We start from the raw sequence: 21,921 nt of genomic DNA on the forward strand, positions 1-21,921 counted from the left end.
AATGTAATTTGCTGCCGTACAGGTAAAAGGTAGAAACCCATATGATCATTTCATTAGATGTAAAAAAAGGCTTTCGTTAGTATTTAACACCAGTTTCTTTTTTTTTTTATATTTTTATATTTTTTTAATGTTTATTTATTTTTGAGATAGAGACAGAGCATGAGTGGGGGAGGGGCAGAGAGAGAGGGTGATACAGAATCTGAAGCAGGCTCCAGGCTCTGAGCTGTCAGCACAGAGCCTGATGCGGGGCCCCAACCCACACACCGCGAGATCATGACCTGAACCAAAGTCAGATGCTTAACTGAGCCACCCAGGCGCCCCAACCCCAATTTCTGATAAAACTCTTAGTAAACTCAGAAGAATAGGAATTTTTCTTAACCTGGTTACGTGGTGTTTCAAAAAATCCCATAGGTTCCTGAACTCTCTCCCACGATCATGCTGAGAGGTCTGGTCTGCATGCCTGTGAGTAGGCTAGCAGTAGCGTAGTGGTGGGGTGTGAGCTCCCCATCCATGAACTTGCAACATGAAGTGTCTCTTGAGGCGCTGGACCTTCAGCTCATCTGTTCTCTACCAGGGGTGGGTGCGGGCCCTCTAGAGAAAAGCTTGGGTGCATTTTGGCATGGCCAGCTGAGCCTATTAGGGATTTAATGCACATGCCTCTGTTTCTTCCCAATTAAAAAAAAAAAAAAAAACAACAAAAACATATTTTGATTACGTATTCCTTTGAAGGATGGTGGTACATAACAAGACATGAACGTAAGCATAGTGCTTCCAGGAGTCTTGTAAGTGTTGTTTGTAGATAAAGTAAACTATAAAAAAAATTTTGCTGTTGTGTGTTATGTCATCAAGAGGCTATTGCCAAACTTCTTCAGATCTGTTCATCTCATGGTTTTATAGTGTAGTGTTAATAGTAATGCAGCTAGGGTTTATTGAGCATGTTACTGCGTTTGCCAAGTTCTTTGGCTCTGCTCAGTGCTTTATTATAGGACTTCTCCAAGCCTGTGAGATATTTATAGATGAAGGGACTGAAGCCCAGGGGTTTTGTCCAAGCTCACCCTGCCAGGAGGGGTAGAACCGGACCTTGGTTCAGTTGGCCGTCTGACTCCAGAGTCTGAGTTTGTAAGCACTGCTGTGCTCACTCCTGGGACCCTGAGCTCCAATTTTTGTTGTTGTTGTTGTTGTTCTTGTTTTTTGTTTTTAAACACATCTGGCTTCGGAGACCATTTGGTTTCCAGAAGTAAACAGATGTCCACCTCCCTGCAGAGCTTAAGTCTCGTAGACCTGCCTGGTACCTGCTTTGTCAGATCAAGGCTTTTTCTCAGAGAATGGCGTAGAATTCCCTTCACTCTCAGTATAGGCATCTCTTCTCTTCTGTGGTACTGGGTATTTCTTTCTAGAGACCAGGACTTACTTTATTCTCTCCCTTTTGTGTGTGCAGGGTGGTGTGACGGATGTGTGAGGGAAGCAGGTGGAGGCTCTTCTGATGTCAGGGAAATGGAACAAGAAGTTTCTGAACAGAACTTAAATTTGCATTTGTCCCTGAGGAGACTGTCTGGTGGCCTCTCCCCTCAGGGACTGTATAGAGGAAGACCGTCTGGACTGATGACAGTCACCACATCAGTTTGCGCACACAGCAGCACAGTCAGCTGGCATTTCTCATCCCCTTGTTTTGTGGAGAGGGTGGGCTCAGTAGCTGTAAAGTGTGGTGGGACATCTGTGCTCTTTGCTCACAGCGTGCACTAGCGCCCTGGGTGGCAGGAACACAAGGCTTAGGCTTTGGAACTGGACCTTTGTTCGCATTCTTACTCTGTCCCTTACTGCACTAGTGTCACCTCAGACAGACTCCCAGACTTACAGAGCAGTAATCAGTGTCCAGCACATAGCGGGTAGTCAGTGGTAGTCCCTCTTTCCTTGCGAGTCAGGGAGAGGACTGGACTATAGATGGATGCAGAAAGGACATAGGATTGTTCGGGTGTTGGGGAGTGCTGTAGTATGGGAGAGAGGAATGCAGCCAAAAGGCAGTTGGGTACTAAGATGTCAGATCTGGGGGTGCCCTGGCCGTGCATGGCCGTCAGATGCCCCTCCCCCCTGCCCCCCACCTTTGTTGTCCGGAGTGTATCAAGAAGGGGGGCTGTTCTGTTGCTAATACTCTGTGGCTCCTACAGTTTGATCGTTTTTATCCTTATCTTTTAGTTCACCTGGCCCGAGTTCTTGGGCCCTAGTGAGGTAAACGTGGAGGACTTTTGGGCCACAATGGAGACAGAGGTGATTGAGCAGGTGGCCTTCCCTGCCAGCATCCCTATCACCAAGTTTGATGCGTCTGTTATTGCCCCCTTCTTTCCACCGCTCATGAGAGGAGCCGTGGTCGTCAACACTGAGAAAGACAAAAACCTGGATGTGCAGCCAGTACCTGGTGAGATCACCTGACTCAGGTCAAGGGAGGGCCCAGTCCAGAGTCTGGGACATTTTCATGGCCAGACAGCATAAGTGGGGGGCGGGGGCGGTGCGATGGGCAGGCTCGCCTAGAGGGCTCTTTGGAGAAAGATAGTGACAATCTGTGACAAAATTCCCTAGAGATTAAAGTCATGGTGCAGAATTTTGGAGAGCTGCCAGCCAACTTTCACAAAACGGTACTTTTCCTTACCAAGTGGAATACGTTTCCTATTTTATTTCATTTTTTAAATTCTGGACGTGACCTCAGATGATCTTAAAAGTATTTTAATACGTTGTGATCGGCTGGTTCTCAAACAGTGCTTCCTAACATTAGTTGCTGAGGTCTCACCTCATGTTTACTGTTTCAAGACCCAGAAACTGGTTTTCTTTTCTGAGACCTCCACATAGTTCTCTGTTGGCCAGGCAGGTTCAGGAACACAATGTACAGAGAGTGTTCTTGAAATGAGCGCTACTGCTCATCTGCTGCTGCCCTTGTGGTAAGCATCTGAGATCTTGGTTCTTAAATACCCATTTTGGGGTTCTTTGAGGGCGCTCTACTGGATCTCTTCCCTAGATGTTCAAGGGTAGAAAGCCGGTTCTGAGAGACTTCAAATATCTGCAGAAGTTAGAAGACCTTCTTTGAGTCCACCTCCTCCAGCACCCGGGGCAGTGCTCGGGGCAGAGCCTGCTTCCACCGCCTGCTGTACTTAGGCCTCGTCCCCCCCCCCCCCCCCGCTTCTCATCCTCACACATGAGGGGCTACCCGTGACCTCTGTTGGCTGGCAGCAGCCCCCCCACCCCCCCTTCAACAGGGCTGTCTCTTGCAGGCCATGGCAGTGCTTTGGTGAGGCTACTCCACGAGGGCACCTGCAAGCTTGAGGAGATTGGCTCCTACAGTGAGGAGGAGCTACGGCACTTGCTGAGGCAGTGTGGCATCCCCTTTGGGACAGAAGACTCCAAGGTGAGTGTCGGGGGTGGCAGTGCAGATAGGGACTTTGCGAGCAGGCTGGCTGTCCTTTCTGGGCAAGGATACGAGCACCCGTGACAAGTGCCTTCACCGGACAGAAGGTGCGGGCAGTCAGGGAGGCCTGGGATGTGGTCCGCAGCCAGAGCATAACAGGAATGGGAGGCCTTTGCCTCCAGTCAGTTCCTCTGTGGGCCCAGACTCTGGGGTCAGGAATCCTGGCTCTCCTACTTACTGGGCGTGATCTTGGATAAGCTCCCCTACGTTTCTCAGCCTCATTTTCCTGGTTTACAAAGTGGAAATAAGCAAACTACCAACCCATGAAATTGTTGTAAGGGAGGCACCTTGCAGTATGTGGTTATCACCTCTCCTGGCTCTTAGAAAGTGGATGCTGTTACATGCATGAAGAGAGACAGTGTGTGTATGCATGTGTGCGTGCGTGCACACGTGTATGCGAATGTGTGTGTTTTACGCATATATTACTTCCTTTTTTTTATACTAATCTGTTGAAAATGTTACGCTTTCTTCAAGTTCAGACTCAAATGTTAGCTTTTTTTGAAGCATTCCCTGCCCTGTAAAAAGTAGGAAGACCCCAGGCTTCAAGAGTCTGGCACTTTGGTCATTCTGGCTGGCTCTGTGACCTGGTCCTTTCACGGCCCTCAGAGGACTTTGGGCTAGTGAGGCCCCAAGGCCCACTCTGGCCTTGACAGTTTATTCTTTTGCTTTGGATATTGAAGTGAGCATTTGGTGTTGCACACCAGGCCTGGTCCCTTAGCATTTACTGCTCTGTTTTTAATCTTGTCTTGCTCCAGGAACAGCTCTGCTTCTCCTTGTTGGCCCTCTATGAATCTGTACAGAATGGAACCAGAGTTAGACAGCCCCCACCTCATCTCACGGGGGGTAAAATCTACAAGGTGTGCCCCCATCAGGTAAGAGGATAAGAAAGATACTGTGAATTTGTCCACACCAGATTGTCCACACAGGGAATCTGATCCAGCTCATCCTGTGGGAGCTGGCACTTAGGTCACTGGGCAGCCTGCGGAGTAGCTCCTTAGGGGTCAGTTGCCAGCATTTGCACTAGGAAGGGAGCCTGCATCGTCACCAATGAGGATTAATCCCCTTTCCACATGCTGGCCCTGCATAGCTGTTGAGGGTTCAGAGGTGAGCGCTGAAGATGTCATTCCTCCACTAGATGATCTCGTTCTAGAGGGGAAAGAAAGCCACCATGGCTTATGGCGCTAGCTCTGAAGGAACTAGTTGAGACCTGAGATAGAAGATAACAGAGAGGGACCTGCTGTCTGGAGCAGCCAGTGATAAGCTGTGGAAGTAATGTTCCAGCAGAGGGAGGGGTTGACCACTAAGTCCTGAGTGGGGAAGCCTAGTGAGCCCAGCGGAGGAAGGTTGGAAGGTTGGAAGTAGCAGTCTGGGTTTCCTTCTGAGAGTGATGAAGCGTCCACTGGACAGTTCTGAGTGGGAACTGGGGAGGCCGTAGTTCAGATTTTGGTTTAAGAAGAGCACGCCTATGTCATTAGAGCCTGAACAGGGTAGGCACTGGGATGACTCTGGGAAGGTTGCGCGCCATACGACAAAGCAGGCCAAGGAAGACGCTGGGGTTGAAAACCCCTTGAACGAGTATTTAAACAGGGCAGAGATTGCCAGCACAGCCTTCAGTTAATTCAGGTGTGTGAGCGGACGTGGCGACTGGCTAGCCAAAGAGAACCTGATTATCAGCTTCTTTGACAAAAGCTGCGTCTGAAGGACAGACTTGATGCCTCTCCCTGGCAGAACAGAGCCTGCTCAGAGGACTGTGCTCATGTGACTGGGGACTGTCTCGTGGGAAGCATTTGACCACACAGGGCTGTGAGAGCTGCAGAGCTCAGGGCTGTGATAGGCGAGCAGGGTTACTAGGAGGTGATAGCCAGGGCTGGTAGGGGTGAAGGTAGGGAGGTGGAGGCAGATGCAGGATTCCCCACTGTACACAGAGTTCCTCAGCAATGAAGTGGCATCTGGGGGCGGGGGGCCCTGTTGGTGGAGGTGTTTCCTGGTTAACATTGGGCAACATATCCGGGTCTGCTGGAGAGCTGCTCAAAATACAGATGCTCAGGCCCCCCCCCCCCCCCCCCCAGAGGTTAATTCCTTAGGTTTGGAGTGGGGCCCTGGAACCTCCATCTTGAACCAGCTGTTAGCTGCCGGTGCTGTGTGTCTGGGAATCGGAGCCACTGGACTCGACAGTGCTTGTTAGTGTGGAGGGTGGGGTTTGGAGCAGATGCCCTTGGGGCCTCTCAGCCTCAGTTGAAGACCAAATGGTCCCAGCTATTCTCTTAGGAAGTCGGGGACGAACTAACAACTTCAATTAGGGACAGAAGTAGGAAGCAGGATGTGACGGGCTCTGGCAGGACGGCCATGGCTTTAGTCACAAAACCTGATTATTCCTGGGAAGAAGGCAGTGAAGACTCAACTCAGTCTGTCTGCTGATTGGCTGTGCTGTGTCCTCCCATCTCCCTGCCCAGGTGATCTGTGGCTCCAAGTATCTCGTGCGGGGCGAAAGTGCCCGCGACCATGTGGATCTGCTGGTCTCTTCCCGCCACTGGCCACCTGTCTACGTGGTAGACATGGCCACACCAGTGGCCCTGTGTGCTGACCTCTGCTACCCAGAGCTGACCAACCAGATGTGGGGGAGGAACCAGGGCTGCTTCTCTAGTCCTGCGGAGCCACCTGTGGTGAGTTCCCTTCTGAGGAACTGGAATAAATCCCGCAGACTCACCATGTCTCACCTCCTGGTTCTTTGGGAAGGCCTTACGGGAACCATCTCCAGCATCCTTTGTCTCCGCTACTATTTTGTCTTGATGCTCTGAACCAGCATGTACTCCACAAATTTTTACTGACCAATCCCTGTACGTGTGAGGCCACAGCATGTCACTGAGGAGTGCCCAGGATGTCCCAAACACAGATATTTTGGAGTCAAAGGAGTCGCCCTCCAGATAAGCCTAGAAAATTGCCGCTTTTTGGAGACATCATGCGTGTTGGTGTACTAAAGACCCAGACCAGCCAGGTGTTGGATTTGACCATGAATATACTGCATGGCATACCTGTTATGATCTAGAGGTACAGAGGCTTAGAAAACACCGGTCGTATCCAATCTACTCTTCTTACTAAAAGGGTAGAGTAAGGTCCAGAGAAGGGAGGTGGACTTATGCAGTGTCACAAAAGCAGATTAGAGGCAGAGCCCTTGTCTCTGCTTTCTGGTGCTTTGAACCAGGCAGTGATTCTTACCAGACACATGTGCCCTTTGCTGGAAGACATGTGAGGACCGGCAACAGGAAAAAGGGGGACATCATTGTCATCATTCATCTTGTCCTTATTCCCTGGGACTCACTGGCTCTGCGAGCTTGTGCTGGGCACTGCCGAAAGGCGAGTGAGCCTCAGCGAGGGCCCCCTTCTCCCCACTCCCCGCAGCCCCAGCCTGAATTGACTAGGCACAGTAGTAAGTGATAACAGCTCAGGTAATCCAACATCTGTTCTGGGAGGTGGCCTCTGTTGCTGACCCCGTCCTCACGAGGAGACAGAGGCACCGAGGAAGAAGAGAGGGGACTTGCCCCAGGAGATGTAGGCATATGTGGAGACGTGAGGGTTTACTGGGCTGACTGACCCCACAGCCTTCATCCTCCCCCACCACACAGCTTCTGCCTCAGTCATTCCCTCATGTCAGAGTGGTTTCTTCTCTCTCCTCTAGAGCGTATCCTGCCCAGAGCTCTTGGACCAGCATTATACTGTGGACGTGATGGAGGCTGAGCACTCCGTCCAGCACCCGGCCACCAAGACTGCCGCACGGCACATCGTCCATATAGACACACAGTCCAGTCTTGGTGACCCCAGTACCGGGCACCACTCTTCAGCCCTGTGCCCTGAGTTAGCACCCTACGCAGCCATCCTGGCCTCCATTGCAGACAGCAAACCAAACAGTGTCCGCCAGCGGCCCATTGCCTTTGACAATGCCACCCACTATTACCTCTACAACCGCCTCATGGACTTCCTCACCAGCCGCGAAATCGTCAACCGGCAGATCCATGACATCGTGCAGAGCTGCCAGCCTGGCGAGGTGGTCATCCGTGACACCCTCTACCGCCTTGGGGTTGCTCAGATCAAGACAGAGGCTGAGGAAGAGGGTGAGGAAGAGGAGGTGGCTGCAGTGACAGTATAAGCCAGGCTCTTGCACCGGGACTGGGACTGCACCATCTCAAGCCATAGTGAGGCCCTTGCCCGAGGCAAATCCATCCAGGGAACCAGCGAGAATGTTCACCTTTGGGGAGGCCTCTGATGCTGGGACTGACCAAAGAGCTTCCCTTTCCTGAGCATGGTGGGGCACGGGAGCCATGGTTCTCAATCTCCTGGGGGTCAGGAGAAGCACCAGGACACTCCTTACTAGCCCCAGAGAGCACTTAGGGGATATAGGATGTTCAACAGAGGGGAACGGAGGCTGAGGGAATGCTGGTAGCGGATGGCTTCCCTGGGGCCTGCTGCAGGTCCGGGTCGAGGTCCTGGGGTGGGCTGAAGCGGAGTCCGGCCTTCCGGGGGGGGATGGCCACTGAGGTAGCTCTTCCCACCCCAGGGAACGCTCTTTCCAGCCCCTGTGGCCACACAACTTCCTTTTAGCCTGTTGCCTTTGACTTGGGGGCCTTTGGGGCCTCATTAGCTCTAGGGGTCCCTTTGGGCTCTTGATTTTCCCAGAGGGGGGATGCATTTCCTTCCTACTCTTCCTGCACCCAGATTTGGGGGAAGCTGAGGAAGGAGAAACAGCCACCGCTCTCTTCCAGGACTGTCTTCTCTGCCCTGAGCTTTAAGGAAGAGGACCCCCTTCCTCCTTTCCCTGGCCACTGCTGCTGCACCCCACATCCTTTCTGGGCCCTGGATCCTCACCACAGAAGGGATGTGGCCCACTGGCATGACATAACCTGGCGGCAGTAGGAAAAACTCCCTTCTGTGAAGGGGAAGCAGACTGGGCCATAAGGAAACAGCGGGACTGGCTCAAGTGCCTAAGGTTTGCTTAGGGCACGGGAATTGGCCGTGTGTTATTTAATTTATTGAGAGGAGTGGAGTAGGTGGCTTTTTTCCCCTCCTTCCCCTGCCAAGAATAAAATTTATTAAATTATCTGTTTTGGTGAAGCAAGAATCAATTCCACGCTCCTTGTGTGGGGCACAGTGTGGTTGAACGGTCAAGGTGCTGAGCTGGTCACTGGACATGAAGAAGGATGGAAGGAGGTCCCAGGGAATCCGCAGGCCCTCGTGTGGCACAAAGAACCAGAGGCCAGCTGTGTTAATGCTGTTAGTTTAATGACAGAGACGTCCCGCAGCGTGACTGTTAGTTAAGAGGAGTCAGCTTGTCGGAGTGTGTGCTGCTTGCTTGGTGTGGCCAGCCACACGGGTCCCCTGCCTTCCAGCTCAGAACGACAGGGTGGGGGGGGGGCAGAACCCCGAACTTTTAGCTGCCACCTGGCTCGTTCTAGGGACCAGATCCAGGGAGGGTGGGGCTGTAGAGAGAAGGCCAAAGGGCAGGGACTAGGAGGTACAGTTCATTCTTACAAAAGAGCCCCCCCCCTGCTCTCAGGCACTGGGCCAGGCACAGTCTCTGAGCACCTGTCTGCTCTTGCCGTTTCACTTGGCTACAGGGGGGGTCCTCTGCCAAAGCCTAAGGAGCCTTGTCTTCTCAATGTTAGGGCACTTCATGGCCATAAAATCAGTCCATTTCCAGTGAGACAAGGGAGTTAGGGAAAGGGGTTCCTGGAAGTGAGAACAAGGTTAAGAGAGTGAGCTGGGGGTTCTCCCAGTCGGCATAGCAAACATGAGGCCATAGCATTGAGAATAGTGGGCGGGGTGGGGGGCTCAGCCCTAGCCCCTGATTGGCAGTGATGGCCCAGGCCCTGGAAGCGGGGTCCTCCCGAGACCCCCTTGGATCTCACGTTCCTGAGTTTCAGAGCTGGGCTGCGCTGTTGAGTGAAATGACCAAGGGCAGAGTCTGTAGGTTCTCCCCGCGGTGCCCCATCCACGGAGGAGTTGAAGCTTGGAGGAAGGGGAAAGCGGCGCTTCCCTGTTGTCCCCTCAGCAGAACTGGTAGTTGTTGGGCTGCAGCAGGGGCTGGGCGATATCCCCCTGCTCACAGCAGGCCAGGTGCTCGCTAGAGCTCTCCTCCTCGGGCTCACTACTGCTGCCACCGCCACTGCCAGTGCGGCAGCTGCTGCTGCTGCTGCTGCTGCTGCTGCTTGGCAAGTTGGTGTAGTTCTGAGGGTGGGAGAGTCGGGGGTGGTCAGTCCTGACCTCTCAGGCCCAGCCCGGCCCTGCTGGAGCCAGCCACCCACCCTGAGGCCGGCCCCACTCACCGGCACTCTCCTGTCCTCTTGGGCCTGCTTCTGGAGGAGGGAGCAGATCTGCTGGAACGTGGGTCTGCGGGTGGGCTCCAGGGCCCAGCAGGCCTGCATGATGCTATATCTAAGGTAGGACAGAAGCTGCCTGTGGGTCTGGGGATCCAATATGCACACATGCACACGTGGGCACATGCACACACACCCTTACAGTCTTGCCCAGCAGAGGTCCTGAAACCTAGTGAAAAGTGTGCCTGACACAAGGCCTGTGCTAAGTCCTTGATATGCATCATCTCATTTAATCTCCCCAGTAACCCTTGGAAGCTATTTTCATCACGCCCATTTGACAGCTGAGGGGAGAAAAAGCTCAGAGATGCTATCTTGCCCAGGCTCCTAGAACTGAGAAGGGGCACTCCCGCTGCCTGCAGGTAGATCTGAGAGGCGGGCTGAGATGACTGTAACAAAAGACGAACATGGCAGTGAGCCGGCCACAAGTGCCTGGCCAGACGCGGGAGCGGCTGTGTCGAGAGTGGCTGGGGAAAGGTGTGCTAGGCGAGTTCATGGCCTGCTGGCCCACGGGAAGGCCGTGGCGAGGGTAGGGAGGCGGCAATTCTTGGTGGGCCAGCTGTATCGAGGTGGTTAGGAGGCTGCATTGCAGGCTGGCTGGTTACACAGTGAAGGAGTGGCTGACACCACAGAGAGCCAAGATAAGAAATGAGAAGAGTCTGCCTCGACATAATAATAGAGTCTGACTTCAAAGTCTGTCATTTGAGTTGGCACCAGTCCCATTTAAGAGACCTCTGAGAACAGCTACTTGGAAGCCAGTGGAAATCCCGCACTCCCTAAAATGGGCTTGTTTTGGCCCACTGTGGGGGAGATGAAGCCTGGCCCTGGAACACTGTGGACAGGGAGAGACTAGGACCACACACCTTTCCATCCCCTTCAGCCAAAGCCTGGGGAGTCCTCTCTCCTCCCTGGGGTCCCTCACTTACATGTTCTTCGGGGCGAATGCAGGCTGGGCCATTTGGTATCCATCCTTCACCAGTTTGTAGAACTTGCTGTTCACCAGGATGCCAGGGTAGGGGTTCAGCCCTGCAAAGGCCAAGAGCACGTAGGAGCCCATGCTCGGGGCTCACGTTCACCTGCCCCCCACACCCACACCTACATAAGAGTTACAGTAGGCATAGGCTTCAGTGAAATTTGGGAATTTCAGTGAAATTCACCCCGGCCTCATCACACCACACAAAGAATTCCAGCACAGGCTTGGAATAAGAGGTTACAGGAGCTCGCTGAAGGGCTTAGCCCAAGTCTCTGTGCCTAGCACTCCAGAAGTGAGATGTGCACACTTCAGACAAGGAGGGAAAACTTCATCTGAGGAAGCAGCAACTGCACCGTCAGGCAGATGAAGGAACAGCCCAGAGGGAATGCCTGGCAGCATGGAGCATCTGCCCGGCCCACACGGGAGCTGCACTGCTTGGTTTTCAGACGCTTTGCCCGTCACTTCACTCCCACCAGCCTTTCCTCTGCCCTGGGCAGCAAACACCCTTGGCTGGCATCCTTCGTGAGGTATAGGACACCATGGTAACCAAACACGGGTCAGCCCCAGGCTGAGCCTGCACTGGCCCAGTGGCTTACCGAGTGAGAAGATTTCCCAGAGCAAGATGCCATAGGACCAGACGTCGCTCTGAACCGTGTAGACACAGTCGAAGATGCTCTCTGGAGCCATCCACTTCACAGGCAGGCGGGCCTGGCACGGAAGACCCCGGTCACCTCGGACCCTGGCTCACTGCCCCCTCCCCAGCCCGGCCCACCCTCCCCAGCACTCACATTGCCCTTGACGATGTAGTTGGAGTCATTCATGATGTCCCTAGCCAGGCCGAAGTCCCCAATCTTGGCCACACGCCCACTGGTCAGCAGGACGTTTCGGGCTGCCACGTCCCGGTGGATGCACTGACAGAAAGTACTTACAGAGTTAGTCTCGGCCCGTCCCCCACTTGAGCCTGAGGTGCAGGGGGAACAGCCAGGGTCCCCCCAGAATGCCTTGGGCTCCTCGTCGAGGGAGTGAGCGTCAGTTTTGGTCCTGTACCCTGGCTCCCGTCCCTACCTGCTACCGAGATCCAGGTCTGAGGAAGTTTCATATGGCTGGAAAGTTGGGTGTTTAGAAACCACCATCACTGTGGCCCACTGGGCCTGAGCAGTGGGAGCTGACTCAGAGCCAGGCGACCCGCTTGCGCTCAGCAGCTATGAGCCCTGGTGCTGGAAACAGCCTCTGACCCCACCGGCTGCTGATAATAGCAGCTGCCACTTCAAGGGCCCGACCGTGCCAGGCTCTTCCCTAAGCATCTGCACACACTGTAACCCTGTTTTGCCCTCCCAAATCTGCTGTGAGGGGGGCGGTCACAGCCCCCCCCCCCCGCTGGGAACCTCCTGAGTTGGGCATATTGTACACATCATCTCCTACCCTCACGACAACTCAGGGAGCTTCCTTTATGGGCCCCACGAGACCGTGTGCTTCACAAGAGGACACAGTCGTCTTGTTCACGCCGTTGACCGAGACTGAAGGAATAAGGCCTGTTCTTGGAAACGGGGTCCTCCGTGGCCTGCTGCACCCCAGGGAAACAGGTCTGCTCAGGCTGGGGCCCTCACCGTCCTGAGTTCGAGGAAGTCTTCAGGCGTGGGTTTCTCCCACTCACCCCTAGAGGCTGTGTGGCCGCTGCCCACTTGCTCTCTGGCACCCTGGCTCCTCCTCGCCTTCACCGCGTGCTCCCCTTTCCTCCCCTTCATCCTTGATCACCCAGCCTCACGGGAGATGCGGGGGTTCAGCCACCTCCCACCTCCCTGGATGACCACATTTGGACCCAGTTTCCAACTCACGTTCTTAGAGGCGAGGAAGGCCATCCCCTGGGCCACCTGGCTCGAGAAGCGGAGCAGGTCCCGTAGCGCCAGTGGCCTCCCGTCCTCCTTGCCCAGGTCTGGGGTGGGGAGAGGTGTCAGGGCAGCCCCACCGCACCCCAGCCCCCAGCGGCCCCTGCCCCCCGCCCTCCGCACCTGCCACCCGGCGCCTCCTCACCTTCTTCAGAGAAGGAGTCGCTTGAAGAAGAAGTGGAGACAGGCCTCATCTCCACATAGGTGTCTACACCCTGACTGGAGAAACCGCTGTCTCTACATAGGAAAAAGGATGTGGGGGCGGGTAGGTCCCCGTTGCTATACTCACCAGCGCGGGCCTTGGCCTCCAGCTCCCCGTGTCCTCTCCAATCAGCAGGGAAGGGCAGGGGCCTCAAGGTCAACTTGAACATCCCTTTCGGACAAGGAACCCCCCCAACCCCAACTGCCACCACATTCTGTGTAAGCGATCATTGATCCCTGCTTGGCCATCCCAGGGAGGAACATTACAATTTGTTCTGTCGTTGGGCAGCTCTCTGCCCTTTTCCTAATGCCAGTCTGCCCCTGGGATTTTCCTCCTGCTGGTCCTTGCTCTGCCCTCAAGGGCCACACAGAAGTAGGCTCCCTTTTCCCATAACAGCCCTGCAGGGATTTGAGGATATTCTAGGGCCCCTTCTTTGAGCTTTCCCCGCCTGGACAGTGGCTCTCACCACTGACCAGCTTCACATTCAATCACCTGGGGAGTTGTCAACTCTCCCCATGCCCAGAACACCTCAGAAATTAGGGGTGAAACCCAGTCGTTCACACTTTGAAACCTCTCCAGGCAGTTCCTGTGTGCAGCCTGAGCGGAGGCCTCTGGTCTAGAGGAGGGCTTCCTAAACTGTAATTCATGAGTGTAGGAGTCACCTGGGCAGTCTCATCTAAATGCTGATTCTGATTCAGCAGGTCTGGCGGGCCCGAGCTGTGTCTCTAACAGCTCTTAGGTGATGGCTGTGAGCATAGGCTTTCAGTCGTAGGTAGGTTGGAGAAGCACTTCTCTAGATTGAATAGCCACTACTGTTTCTAGTATTCTAACAGGTGTGATTTCTGGCCGTCTCCCCTTCCCGTCCCCTCTGCGATGGAGATGCGCACCTTGACCATGCCCATACTCTAGTGTTCCCAGAAAGAGAAGGGAGTGTCTTATCTGTGCTCTGACCGTGGCAAAACCATCCCCTCCCCTGGTCTAGAAACTATACTTCTAGCCTGGGAACCCGTTGGCAGGATTGGTTCCCATGCCATTTGCCCTTGAAGTGACCCCACCGTATGAATCCTTTCCCCATCTGCACATTTGAAGATAAGAAGTTAATACTTCACTCTAGTTCTCATTTTGATTTGACCTGGCCTGCCTGAGGCTCCAGCCTGCAGAGGCCCAGTGTGAGCCGCCCTTTCAGAGGGGTGTCAGAGAACCAGAAGAGGAAGCAGATCCTGCCAGCCCTCCTATTCGAGGATACTGGATGGAGTTAAATGGCCTCCTTCCCCTTTTGCCTCCCCAGGCTTGGCAGCCGACAGTGGCTAAAATAGGGGTTCATCGTACACCCTTCTTGTTCTGATCCTGCCTCGGCAGCCTGGCCCTGAGGCCCCACAACCCCCAAGACTGAGGCTTCCAGGACACCACTGTGGCTCAGGTGAGCACTGGACCAGGAGTCAAGGGAGCAGAATCCGAGCCCAGGCTCCGCCCCTGCCCCTGACTCATGTGTGACATGAAACTGGCCACTTCCTCTCTCTGGTTCCCCATGTGGCTTTGTCCATTTGTCTCCGAGTGGCTTCCAGGAATCACAGCAGTACAGAATAACAGAGACAGAAAGTCTCTGAGAGGCTCAACCCCTCAATGGCTTGCCTGGGGAAACCGAGGCCCAAGTAGATCAGGGACCTGGCCACAGACTGTTTTGCCCCTTCTCACCCAACAACCAACAGACTCTGTCCAGGTGCTCTGCAGCCCCTGACGGCATGGGAAAAACAGGGCCATTACCCCCAAGATCTGCCCATCTCTTGCTAGAGCCCTGAACGGATCTTGACTGACCTTTTACGTACATTCAAGTGACGATACCATTAACGCCTGTCTCCACCAGACTATGAGCCCCCCGTCTTTGCCCAACATGCTCCTAGAACATAGTAGGTCCTCAATTATTTGTTGGATGACAGAAATAAGTAGTAGAAAAACTGAGTTAGCCCACAGAAGCTGGGGTGACTACTCCCCGTGGAACGTGAGGGCCACACAGCCACCGAAGCCTGAGTTCACTTTAGGGACAGACCCTGGGGCTTCCTCCCAGTCCCAGCCTCTTTCCTGTCCTTTGCCAGGGTACTACCTGCGAACATATTTCTTCTCCAGGTGGATGTTCTTGTAGCCAGCGCCTGCCTCGGGGTCCTGGCCCACACTCAGGCTGGGGCCCAGCATGGCCTCAGCCTGCCTTCGCAGGAAGTTGAGCAGGTCGCCGTAGCAACAGTACTCAGTGATGACCAGAACAGGGCCTAGAGCAGCCAAGAGAGTGGGGTAAGTGCACTCCTTATCCCCCCCACCCCCGTGTGAACAGACATGGGGTAGGGCAACAGGACACCCTGGAATGGGGATTCAAGAGCCCTGAGTTCTAATCCTGACTGGCTGTGAGCAGCTTTTTCTGCTTTCTGTGCCTCAGTAACCCCATCTGTCTAAAGCAGAGGAACCTCAAAAAACCGTAGTAGAATTCCTTCTTCAAAGGATATCTGTGACAGTTCCGTAGAGGTCAAGGCCCTGGGGCACCTCTGTGGACCCTGTGGTGAATGTCCAAGTGTCTTTGGGTGGGATCTTCCCTCCAGACCCCCGGAATTAGACTCCCTGCAGCAGGGCCTGGGGACCTGCACTCTTATTCCCCTCTCTGGCCGACTCTGATACCCACCAAAGTCTGAGAGCCACTGATCAGAGCTCCCAGAACTATCTATCATTCATAAACAGCTTCTGACCCATCCAGGCACCTGGTGTGGGAATTTGAGGAATGCTGAGATAGATAGGGATCCTTCCAGAACTTGGGGAGATGGGAAGATGGGGTGGGGTGGCCATGGGCCCCGACGCCTGCCAGGACCCCTCACCTCCGTGGGTACAGGCTCCCAGAAGGTTGACTATGTTCTCGTGTTGGCCCAGGTGACTCATGATCTTCAGTTCTGACATGAGGGCCTCCTTCTCATCTGCATGAGCAGTGGCTGGGAGATGGAGCCACAGGTCCCATAGATGGGGAAGGGCAGGACATACAGAGCCACACGGACAGATGGGAGACACCCAGGAGAGCAAGCAGGGCGTACCCAGGGCCCCAGAGTGACCAGTGACCGAAAGAGGGAAGAGGAGAAATGCGGACACACAGATAGGAGTTAGGGAGAGAGAGAGGAGAGATGGCCCGTCACTGAGCTGCTCTCGAGTGGCAGGCAGCCAAGCTGTGGGCAGGCCATGGCCCAGGGTGGCCCCTGTGCACCCCAGCCTCTTTGGGGCTCCGAAGAGCCCCTCCACACCCAGGAGCTAAGGGGAGGCTGGGGCTCACTCAAGAAGCCAAGAGTCCTTGCCCCAAATCCCAGGCCCTGTCCCCCAGGCTGTGATAGGCCAAAAATGTGTCTCTCATGGCAGGGCGGCCCCTCCCCTAGGTACATGGGCTCCTACCCGCTGCCCCAGATTCCCGCAGCCCCTGCCCCTCACTCACACTTCAGCATCTTCACAGCCACCTTCAGGACGGCATCTTCCTTGCCCAGACCAAAGGCTGTGGCCTCTACCACCTTCCCGAAGGCACCGGCTCCAAGAGTCTTACCTGCCATACACACACACATGTACACACACACACAGAGTCTCCTTAGGTCCCCGCCGACAGAGGGCCCATAGGCTCCTGCAATGTATGCGTGGTGGGTGCCAAGACCTCATCTCACCAAACTGCAGGTTGTTTCGGGGGAACTCCCACTTCTCATTGTAGGGCAGCTGGGTGGGGTCAATGAAGGTGTAGCTGTTGCCCTTGTAGCTCTCGATGATCTTCCAGCGCACCTGGTACTTGGGCTTCTGCAGAGGAAGAGGGGGGGAAAGTCAACCAGGCCTGCGGGCAGATGTGGGATCTCATCCCCAACCCCCAAGAGCAGGGGGTGTGGGCAGTCCCAAGGCATGGTGGGAGGAGGCAGGGGTGGCCTGAGATGTGGTGAGAGGCCCCGGGTCATCCCATGTCCAAGGCACTGAGAGCCCCGTCCTTGACTGGTTTGGCCTCACCATGTGACCTGCTTCTCTAAGCCTTGGTTTTCCCCACCTGTGCACTGAAAGATGTGAGCAGGGTCACCTCTGAGAGCCTTGACAGCTCTGATAACTTGGTAATTCTCGGGCCAGGAGGGTGGGGGGCCCTTAAGTATGTCCGTCCGTCCATGCATCCATCCCCCCATCCTCCCATCCAAATAGTGTCTGGGTTTATTTTTAATTGTGGCAAGATGCGTACAACAGAAAATGTATCATCTCAAATTTCTCAGTCTCATTATTTGAGTGTACAGTTCAGTAATGTTCATTCCCACTGTTATGCAACCAGTCTCCAGAATTCTTTTCACCTTGCACGACTAAAACTCCTTACTCATTAAGCAACTCCCCTTTCCTACCTCCCCTGAGCCCCGGGCCACGTATCCCTTGAATCTGCCTACTCTAGGTACCTCATTTAGTTGGAATCACACAGTATGTGTCCTTTTGTGACTGGCTTATTTCACTTAGTATAACGTCTTCAAGGCTCCTCCGTGTGTCAGAATTTCCTGCCTTTCTAAGGCTGAATAACATTTCCAGACAAATATTTCGCCAAACTCCTATTTGTGCCAGACGCCACGGATTCAGAATTAAAGAAGAGAAAGCCCTGCCCCTGTGGCGTTTGCATTCAGGGGGCTAAGACAGGCAATCAACTCAAATTAAATAGATAAATAGATAAATAGATACATACATACATAAATAAATAAATAAAGAGAGGACATTTTCAACTAGTGCCGTGAAGAAAATAAAGCAAAGTGATGGAACAGGGAGAGCCAGGTGCAACTGAAGGTGTAGGGCAGGGAAGGCCTGAGGAGGAACCAGCCAGGTGACTGACAGACGAAGCACTTTGCAGGTAAAGTCAATAGCAGATGCATTGGCCTGCAGGTGGGCAAAGTCCTGGCAAGTCCGAGGGACTGGCTGGTGCCCGTGTGGCTGGAGGGAGGTGAGGGCTGTTCCAGAGACAGGAAGGTCTTGAGCGCTAGGATGAGCGGATTCCCTCCTAGCTGCAATGAGAAGCCCTCGAGGGCTTGACGCCGGTCTTTACACGGACTTTGCACTGCGTTTGTGTTAAGTTAGAGGGAGAGGGAGAGGGCAGAGCCAGATCTAGGAAGAGGAGTGACTGCCTCTCTCTTTCCTGCCCAGGGTGGCAGCTGCTTGGGGGCATCATGCCAGGGGGTGGTGCCCAGGAGAAGTGCTGATGGAAGATGGGCTTTAGGTGGAAAGTGGAAGCTGGGCTTGGGCGGTGGAGGACACTGAGGCCTTGGGTCAGCAGTCCACCTCTTTCCGGTCAGCCCTAGGGGACAAGGACCAGCTGGGCTGTGCTTAGCCGCTGGGCTCCTTCTCGGGTCACCCAGCCCAGGGGAGCTAAAGGGTATGTGAGTGGGTGTTGGGGAGGAAGGCAGCCTGTGGCTGCAAGTTGCGTCAGGTTAAGAGAAAAGACTCCAGATAGCTGTAAGGGAGAGCTTCCAGATGGTAGTTTGGGAGACGAGACTGCCGTTAGACGTAAGGAAGAACTTCCAGGTTCTGATTCAGGAGACAGACTGTAGCTAAACTTAACATCCATGCTGTGACTTGGGAGGAGAGTCTGAAACGGGACCAAAGGAGGAACCTCCTGAGGCACAGAGGATTCAGGCCCTGCGTGTGGGTGCCTCCCCAAACCAAAACATGGAGAGAAAGCCGGGAAGGGATTCTTTGACCTCCCCTGGCCACTTCCGTCCCCGGGGGGCTTCTGGGGCCAAAGCTGTTTTTCCTCCTCACCACTTCTCCTTCTTCTGGCCCATGCAGCTGGGCCTGAGTCAGCCCCCTCCCCAGAGCTGCTCTCCGTTCCCCACCCCCAGCCAGGCAGGGGGTACTGGGGAAAGGGAGGGGGATCACAGGAGGAAGAGATTGTCTGGCTGGATCTCACAGATCTCTGAATCCCAGACTCTACCAGGAGGAAGACACAGCTCTCTCCCCGCCACACCTCAGGCGTCCCTATCCCTTCCTCTTCTTCTGTGCCACCTTGGCTCCCCAGGGCTTCTACGTAGAGGGTCTCCTCGGAGGGAGAGCCCTTACAGGGAAGGTGGGATGGGCCACCTCAACCGGGTTTGCTAACGGGAGTAGTTCCAAAGAGAGTAGGGAGTGCTCCTTGAGCACCCCTGTGAGCTGCGTTCAGCCAAGCTGAACACTCAGTGTGCGCCACGTTTCTTATTCCTCGCGGCGGGCCCAGGCCCAGGCTCACCCCCACTGCCCCTGGGCGACTGAGATGGGCAGGGAGACATCAAAGTCCTGTGGCCCTCCCTGTCTAGGCCTGCTGTTTCTGGGCTGGTGGATGGTCTCTGTCTTAGGAAGGCAGTGACCTCAACATGTCCCACTGGAAACCTTGGAGACCCTCCTGTCCGGCCCCAATAGGCCTCCAGTCCCCAGAGGTCGGTTCTGACTCCAGAATCCCAGCTTGCACTCCTCCCTATCTCATCCTTTCCTCTTTGAGTCCCTCCTACCAGCCTGCTGACTCCTGACCTTTCCTCCTCCCCCTTTGGCCCCCCTGTGGTCTGGCTGGGGCCAGAAAGGCGATGACTCAGCCCTGAGGCAGAAGCAGCCCTTCCCCCCACCCCCAGCTAGAGCCACCCCTTAGTCCAGGCTGAATTCTCAGTGCAGAGGCAAATCTCAGAACCCCGTGGGGCAAAGCAGAGGGGAATTGGGTGGAAGGCCCTGAGGCAAGGCCAAGGCCATCTTGACCCCTCAAGGTTTTGTCTCATGGGATTCCCTCCTTTTCTTGGCCTCGGATGGGCTCAGGGGGCAGCTGAGTTTCCTGGATGGGAAATGAGGTGTTTCCACATTCCAAAAATGGTCCCATGGAGAGAAGATAAGGTGCCCTCAAACCAACACTGGCCAAGGGCGCTGGACAGCTCAAGGTAGAAAGGGCTGGAGAGGGAACTGGACCCTTCTCTGGAATCTCAGCAGGGGTGTCATGGGCTGAGGAGGCAGCTCTGTGGGGCACTGGGAGCAGTGTTCAGCTCCGTATAAAGAAGAAGTTGGCAATAATCAGAGCTGCTCAGAGAAGGAACAGGCGGCCACAAGAGTGAGTTAAGTCCTGTCCATAGAGGTGGGCGAGCAGGGCCCGCTGTGTGTGTGTAGTCAAGGAGATGCCCAACCTCAGACACCCCTCCAGTCCCAAGATGCGTGAGCTAACTCAGGTTCCCCAGTCAGCTTCCTCCTGGGACAAGGGCGGGCAGCTTCCGTCCTGAGCTCTGTCTGTGCCCAGCACCCTGCTAAGTCCCCTACCTACATTCCGTTGTTGAATCCTCACGACAGCCTGGTAGGGTGGCCGCCATTATTAACCCCATTTCACAGTTGGAGAAACAGAGACAGAGACACTCCCAACTTCCCCAGAGTTCTAATAGCTGGAGACTGGCAGAGACAGGACCCCACATCTATCCAACTCCCAACCCCAGACTCTCAGGAGGCTCTTGGAATGTCAAAGGAAGAAGATGTTACCATGGTACAGGTGGGGAAACTGAGGACCAGAGTGGGCAGTGAGTCAGCCAAGGTCTCATGGCAAAACAGTTTTGGAGCTGGATGCAGATCCCTGAAGTCTTGGTCTGAGGCCTTTGTTTGCTGGGGGCTGGCATGAGCATGAGAGCTGACCCCATGGCCCCCAGAGTGCCCAAATATCCTGTCCACACTGCCTACTCCAAGCCCTCTTCTCATACTAAAACCCCCGATGTGGGGAAGAGAAGGCAGCAGAGGAGGCCCACCAGGTGGTTCTTCACCCCTAAATCACATTGCTCCCTTGTTCAAACCCATGGATGGCTCTGAGCCTACAGGATGGGGTCCAACTTCTTGGACCCCTCAACCTGCCCCACCTGCCTCCTCCCTCTTCCAGGGACCAGTATTTTCAAAACTCGCCTCTGTCTTTCCCCCCTCCCTCCCCTTTGCACACATTACCCTTCCCCGGAGATACCCTTTCCCTGAGCCTTGTCTCCCCCTGCTGCACACCCCGGACCCCCACCTCCATTCTCCAAGGTCTGTCCCACCCATGCCAACCACCTCCTCCAAGCAGGCTCCCTTCCTCACCAACAGAAGAGATCCTTCTACCTCTGACTTCCCACAGGCCTCAGTCTCTATTGCAGCGGCCACCATCTTTTGTGTAGGAAGGCAGCTAGGCAAGGTGGCAGAGGCCTCGGGCTGGCATGTGGGAGGCACCTGGGACCCTCGGGCAGATTCTTCAACCTTGCCACCCCCCAGTTTCCTTACTGTAAAATGCTGGCTGCTACACTCCCTGCTTCCAAGTTGTTGCGAGGGAAAGATGACTCAGTGTTTCACGTGATGGTTAAAAAACATGTTTTTTTTTTTAAAAACCCAGCCTCTGCCACTGACTGGCTGTAGCCTAGAGCACGGTCTAAACCTCTCCGAACCTCAGCTTCCAACTCTGTAAGATGGGGTTAGTGATGCTATCTACATGCTGCCATTGTTGAGGGCATTAAGCTCTGTAATCCATACCCTGTCTTTTCCGGTTATTTGACTCGCAGCCATCTCCTGCTCAAGACGCTCAACCCTACGAGGCAAGAGCCTCAGAGGCTCTGAGTTTGGGCTCACTTGGCACCCAGCCACTCACGTTCGCATACAGTTGGCGCCCGCTGAAGAGCGGCTGGCTGAATGGGTGACAGAACGACTGGGTGTGCGGGGGCTAAAGGCTAGATCCTTGCAACCCGGTGACACTCCCCCAGGCCGCCAGGCGCCTGGCTCCCCACCCCGCCACCCTGCCCAGGCTCACCTGCTTATACTTGTACAAAAGCAGCAAGAGCAGGAGCAGCAACAAGGCCATGGTGGACACGCAAGTGAGCAGCACGGGCGTGAAGAGCAGCTCCTCGGGGAGCTGCGTGTGGGCTCCTGGAAAGGGAGAGCAGAGGAGGGAGACGGCAGAGAGGGCCTTCAGGACCCTCCGCCACCACTGAGAGCAGGCCACTGCGCTGCCTGGAGCACAGTAGGTGCTCAGTAAATGCCTGTTGACTGAGCAGTCTTCTCCCCCAGAAGCCCCAGAC

General features: G+C 54.8%; 2 protein-coding genes across 8 annotated transcripts in view; one reads left to right on the top strand and one right to left on the bottom strand.

Moving 5' to 3' along the window:
- The window catches only part of HMGXB3 (HMG-box containing 3), a 47,130-nt gene extending 38,582 nt beyond the window's left edge, over positions 1-8,548 (top strand). For 6 of the 7 annotated variants that reach the window (XM_040497520.1, XM_040497498.1, XM_040497502.1 and 3 more), the window contains 5 exons: positions 2,194-2,413; positions 3,261-3,394; positions 4,210-4,326; positions 5,908-6,117; positions 7,131-8,548. In XM_040497520.1, coding sequence (XP_040353454.1) covers positions 2,194-2,413; positions 3,261-3,394; positions 4,210-4,326; positions 5,908-6,117; positions 7,131-7,598 — 1,149 coding nt within the window. In that variant the 3' untranslated portion in view covers positions 7,599-8,548. The remainder of the gene's footprint in view (positions 1-2,193; positions 2,414-3,260; positions 3,395-4,209; positions 4,327-5,907; positions 6,118-7,130) is intronic. The other variant, XM_040497528.1, reaches the window with a different exon arrangement.
- Positions 8,549-8,707: 159 nt separating this feature from the next.
- CSF1R (colony stimulating factor 1 receptor) overlaps positions 8,708-21,921 on the bottom strand; it is a 29,455-nt gene continuing 16,241 nt past the window's right edge. The window contains exons 10-21 of the mRNA XM_040497550.1: positions 21,654-21,769; positions 16,558-16,684; positions 16,338-16,442; positions 15,739-15,849; positions 14,982-15,144; positions 12,824-12,915; positions 12,628-12,725; positions 11,581-11,703; positions 11,389-11,500; positions 10,746-10,845; positions 9,772-9,880; positions 8,708-9,673 (exon numbers count right to left, since the gene is read on the bottom strand). Coding sequence (XP_040353484.1) covers positions 9,494-9,673; positions 9,772-9,880; positions 10,746-10,845; positions 11,389-11,500; positions 11,581-11,703; positions 12,628-12,725; positions 12,824-12,915; positions 14,982-15,144; positions 15,739-15,849; positions 16,338-16,442; positions 16,558-16,684; positions 21,654-21,769 — 1,436 coding nt within the window. The 3' untranslated portion in view covers positions 8,708-9,493. The remainder of the gene's footprint in view (positions 9,674-9,771; positions 9,881-10,745; positions 10,846-11,388; positions 11,501-11,580; positions 11,704-12,627; positions 12,726-12,823; positions 12,916-14,981; positions 15,145-15,738; positions 15,850-16,337; positions 16,443-16,557; positions 16,685-21,653; positions 21,770-21,921) is intronic.

The sequence above is a fragment of the Herpailurus yagouaroundi genome, unplaced genomic scaffold (genome assembly GCF_014898765.1).
Source record: "Herpailurus yagouaroundi ecotype Mexico unplaced genomic scaffold, PumYag 29, whole genome shotgun sequence".
In the NCBI taxonomy this organism is placed as follows: Eukaryota; Metazoa; Chordata; class Mammalia; order Carnivora; family Felidae; genus Herpailurus; species Herpailurus yagouaroundi.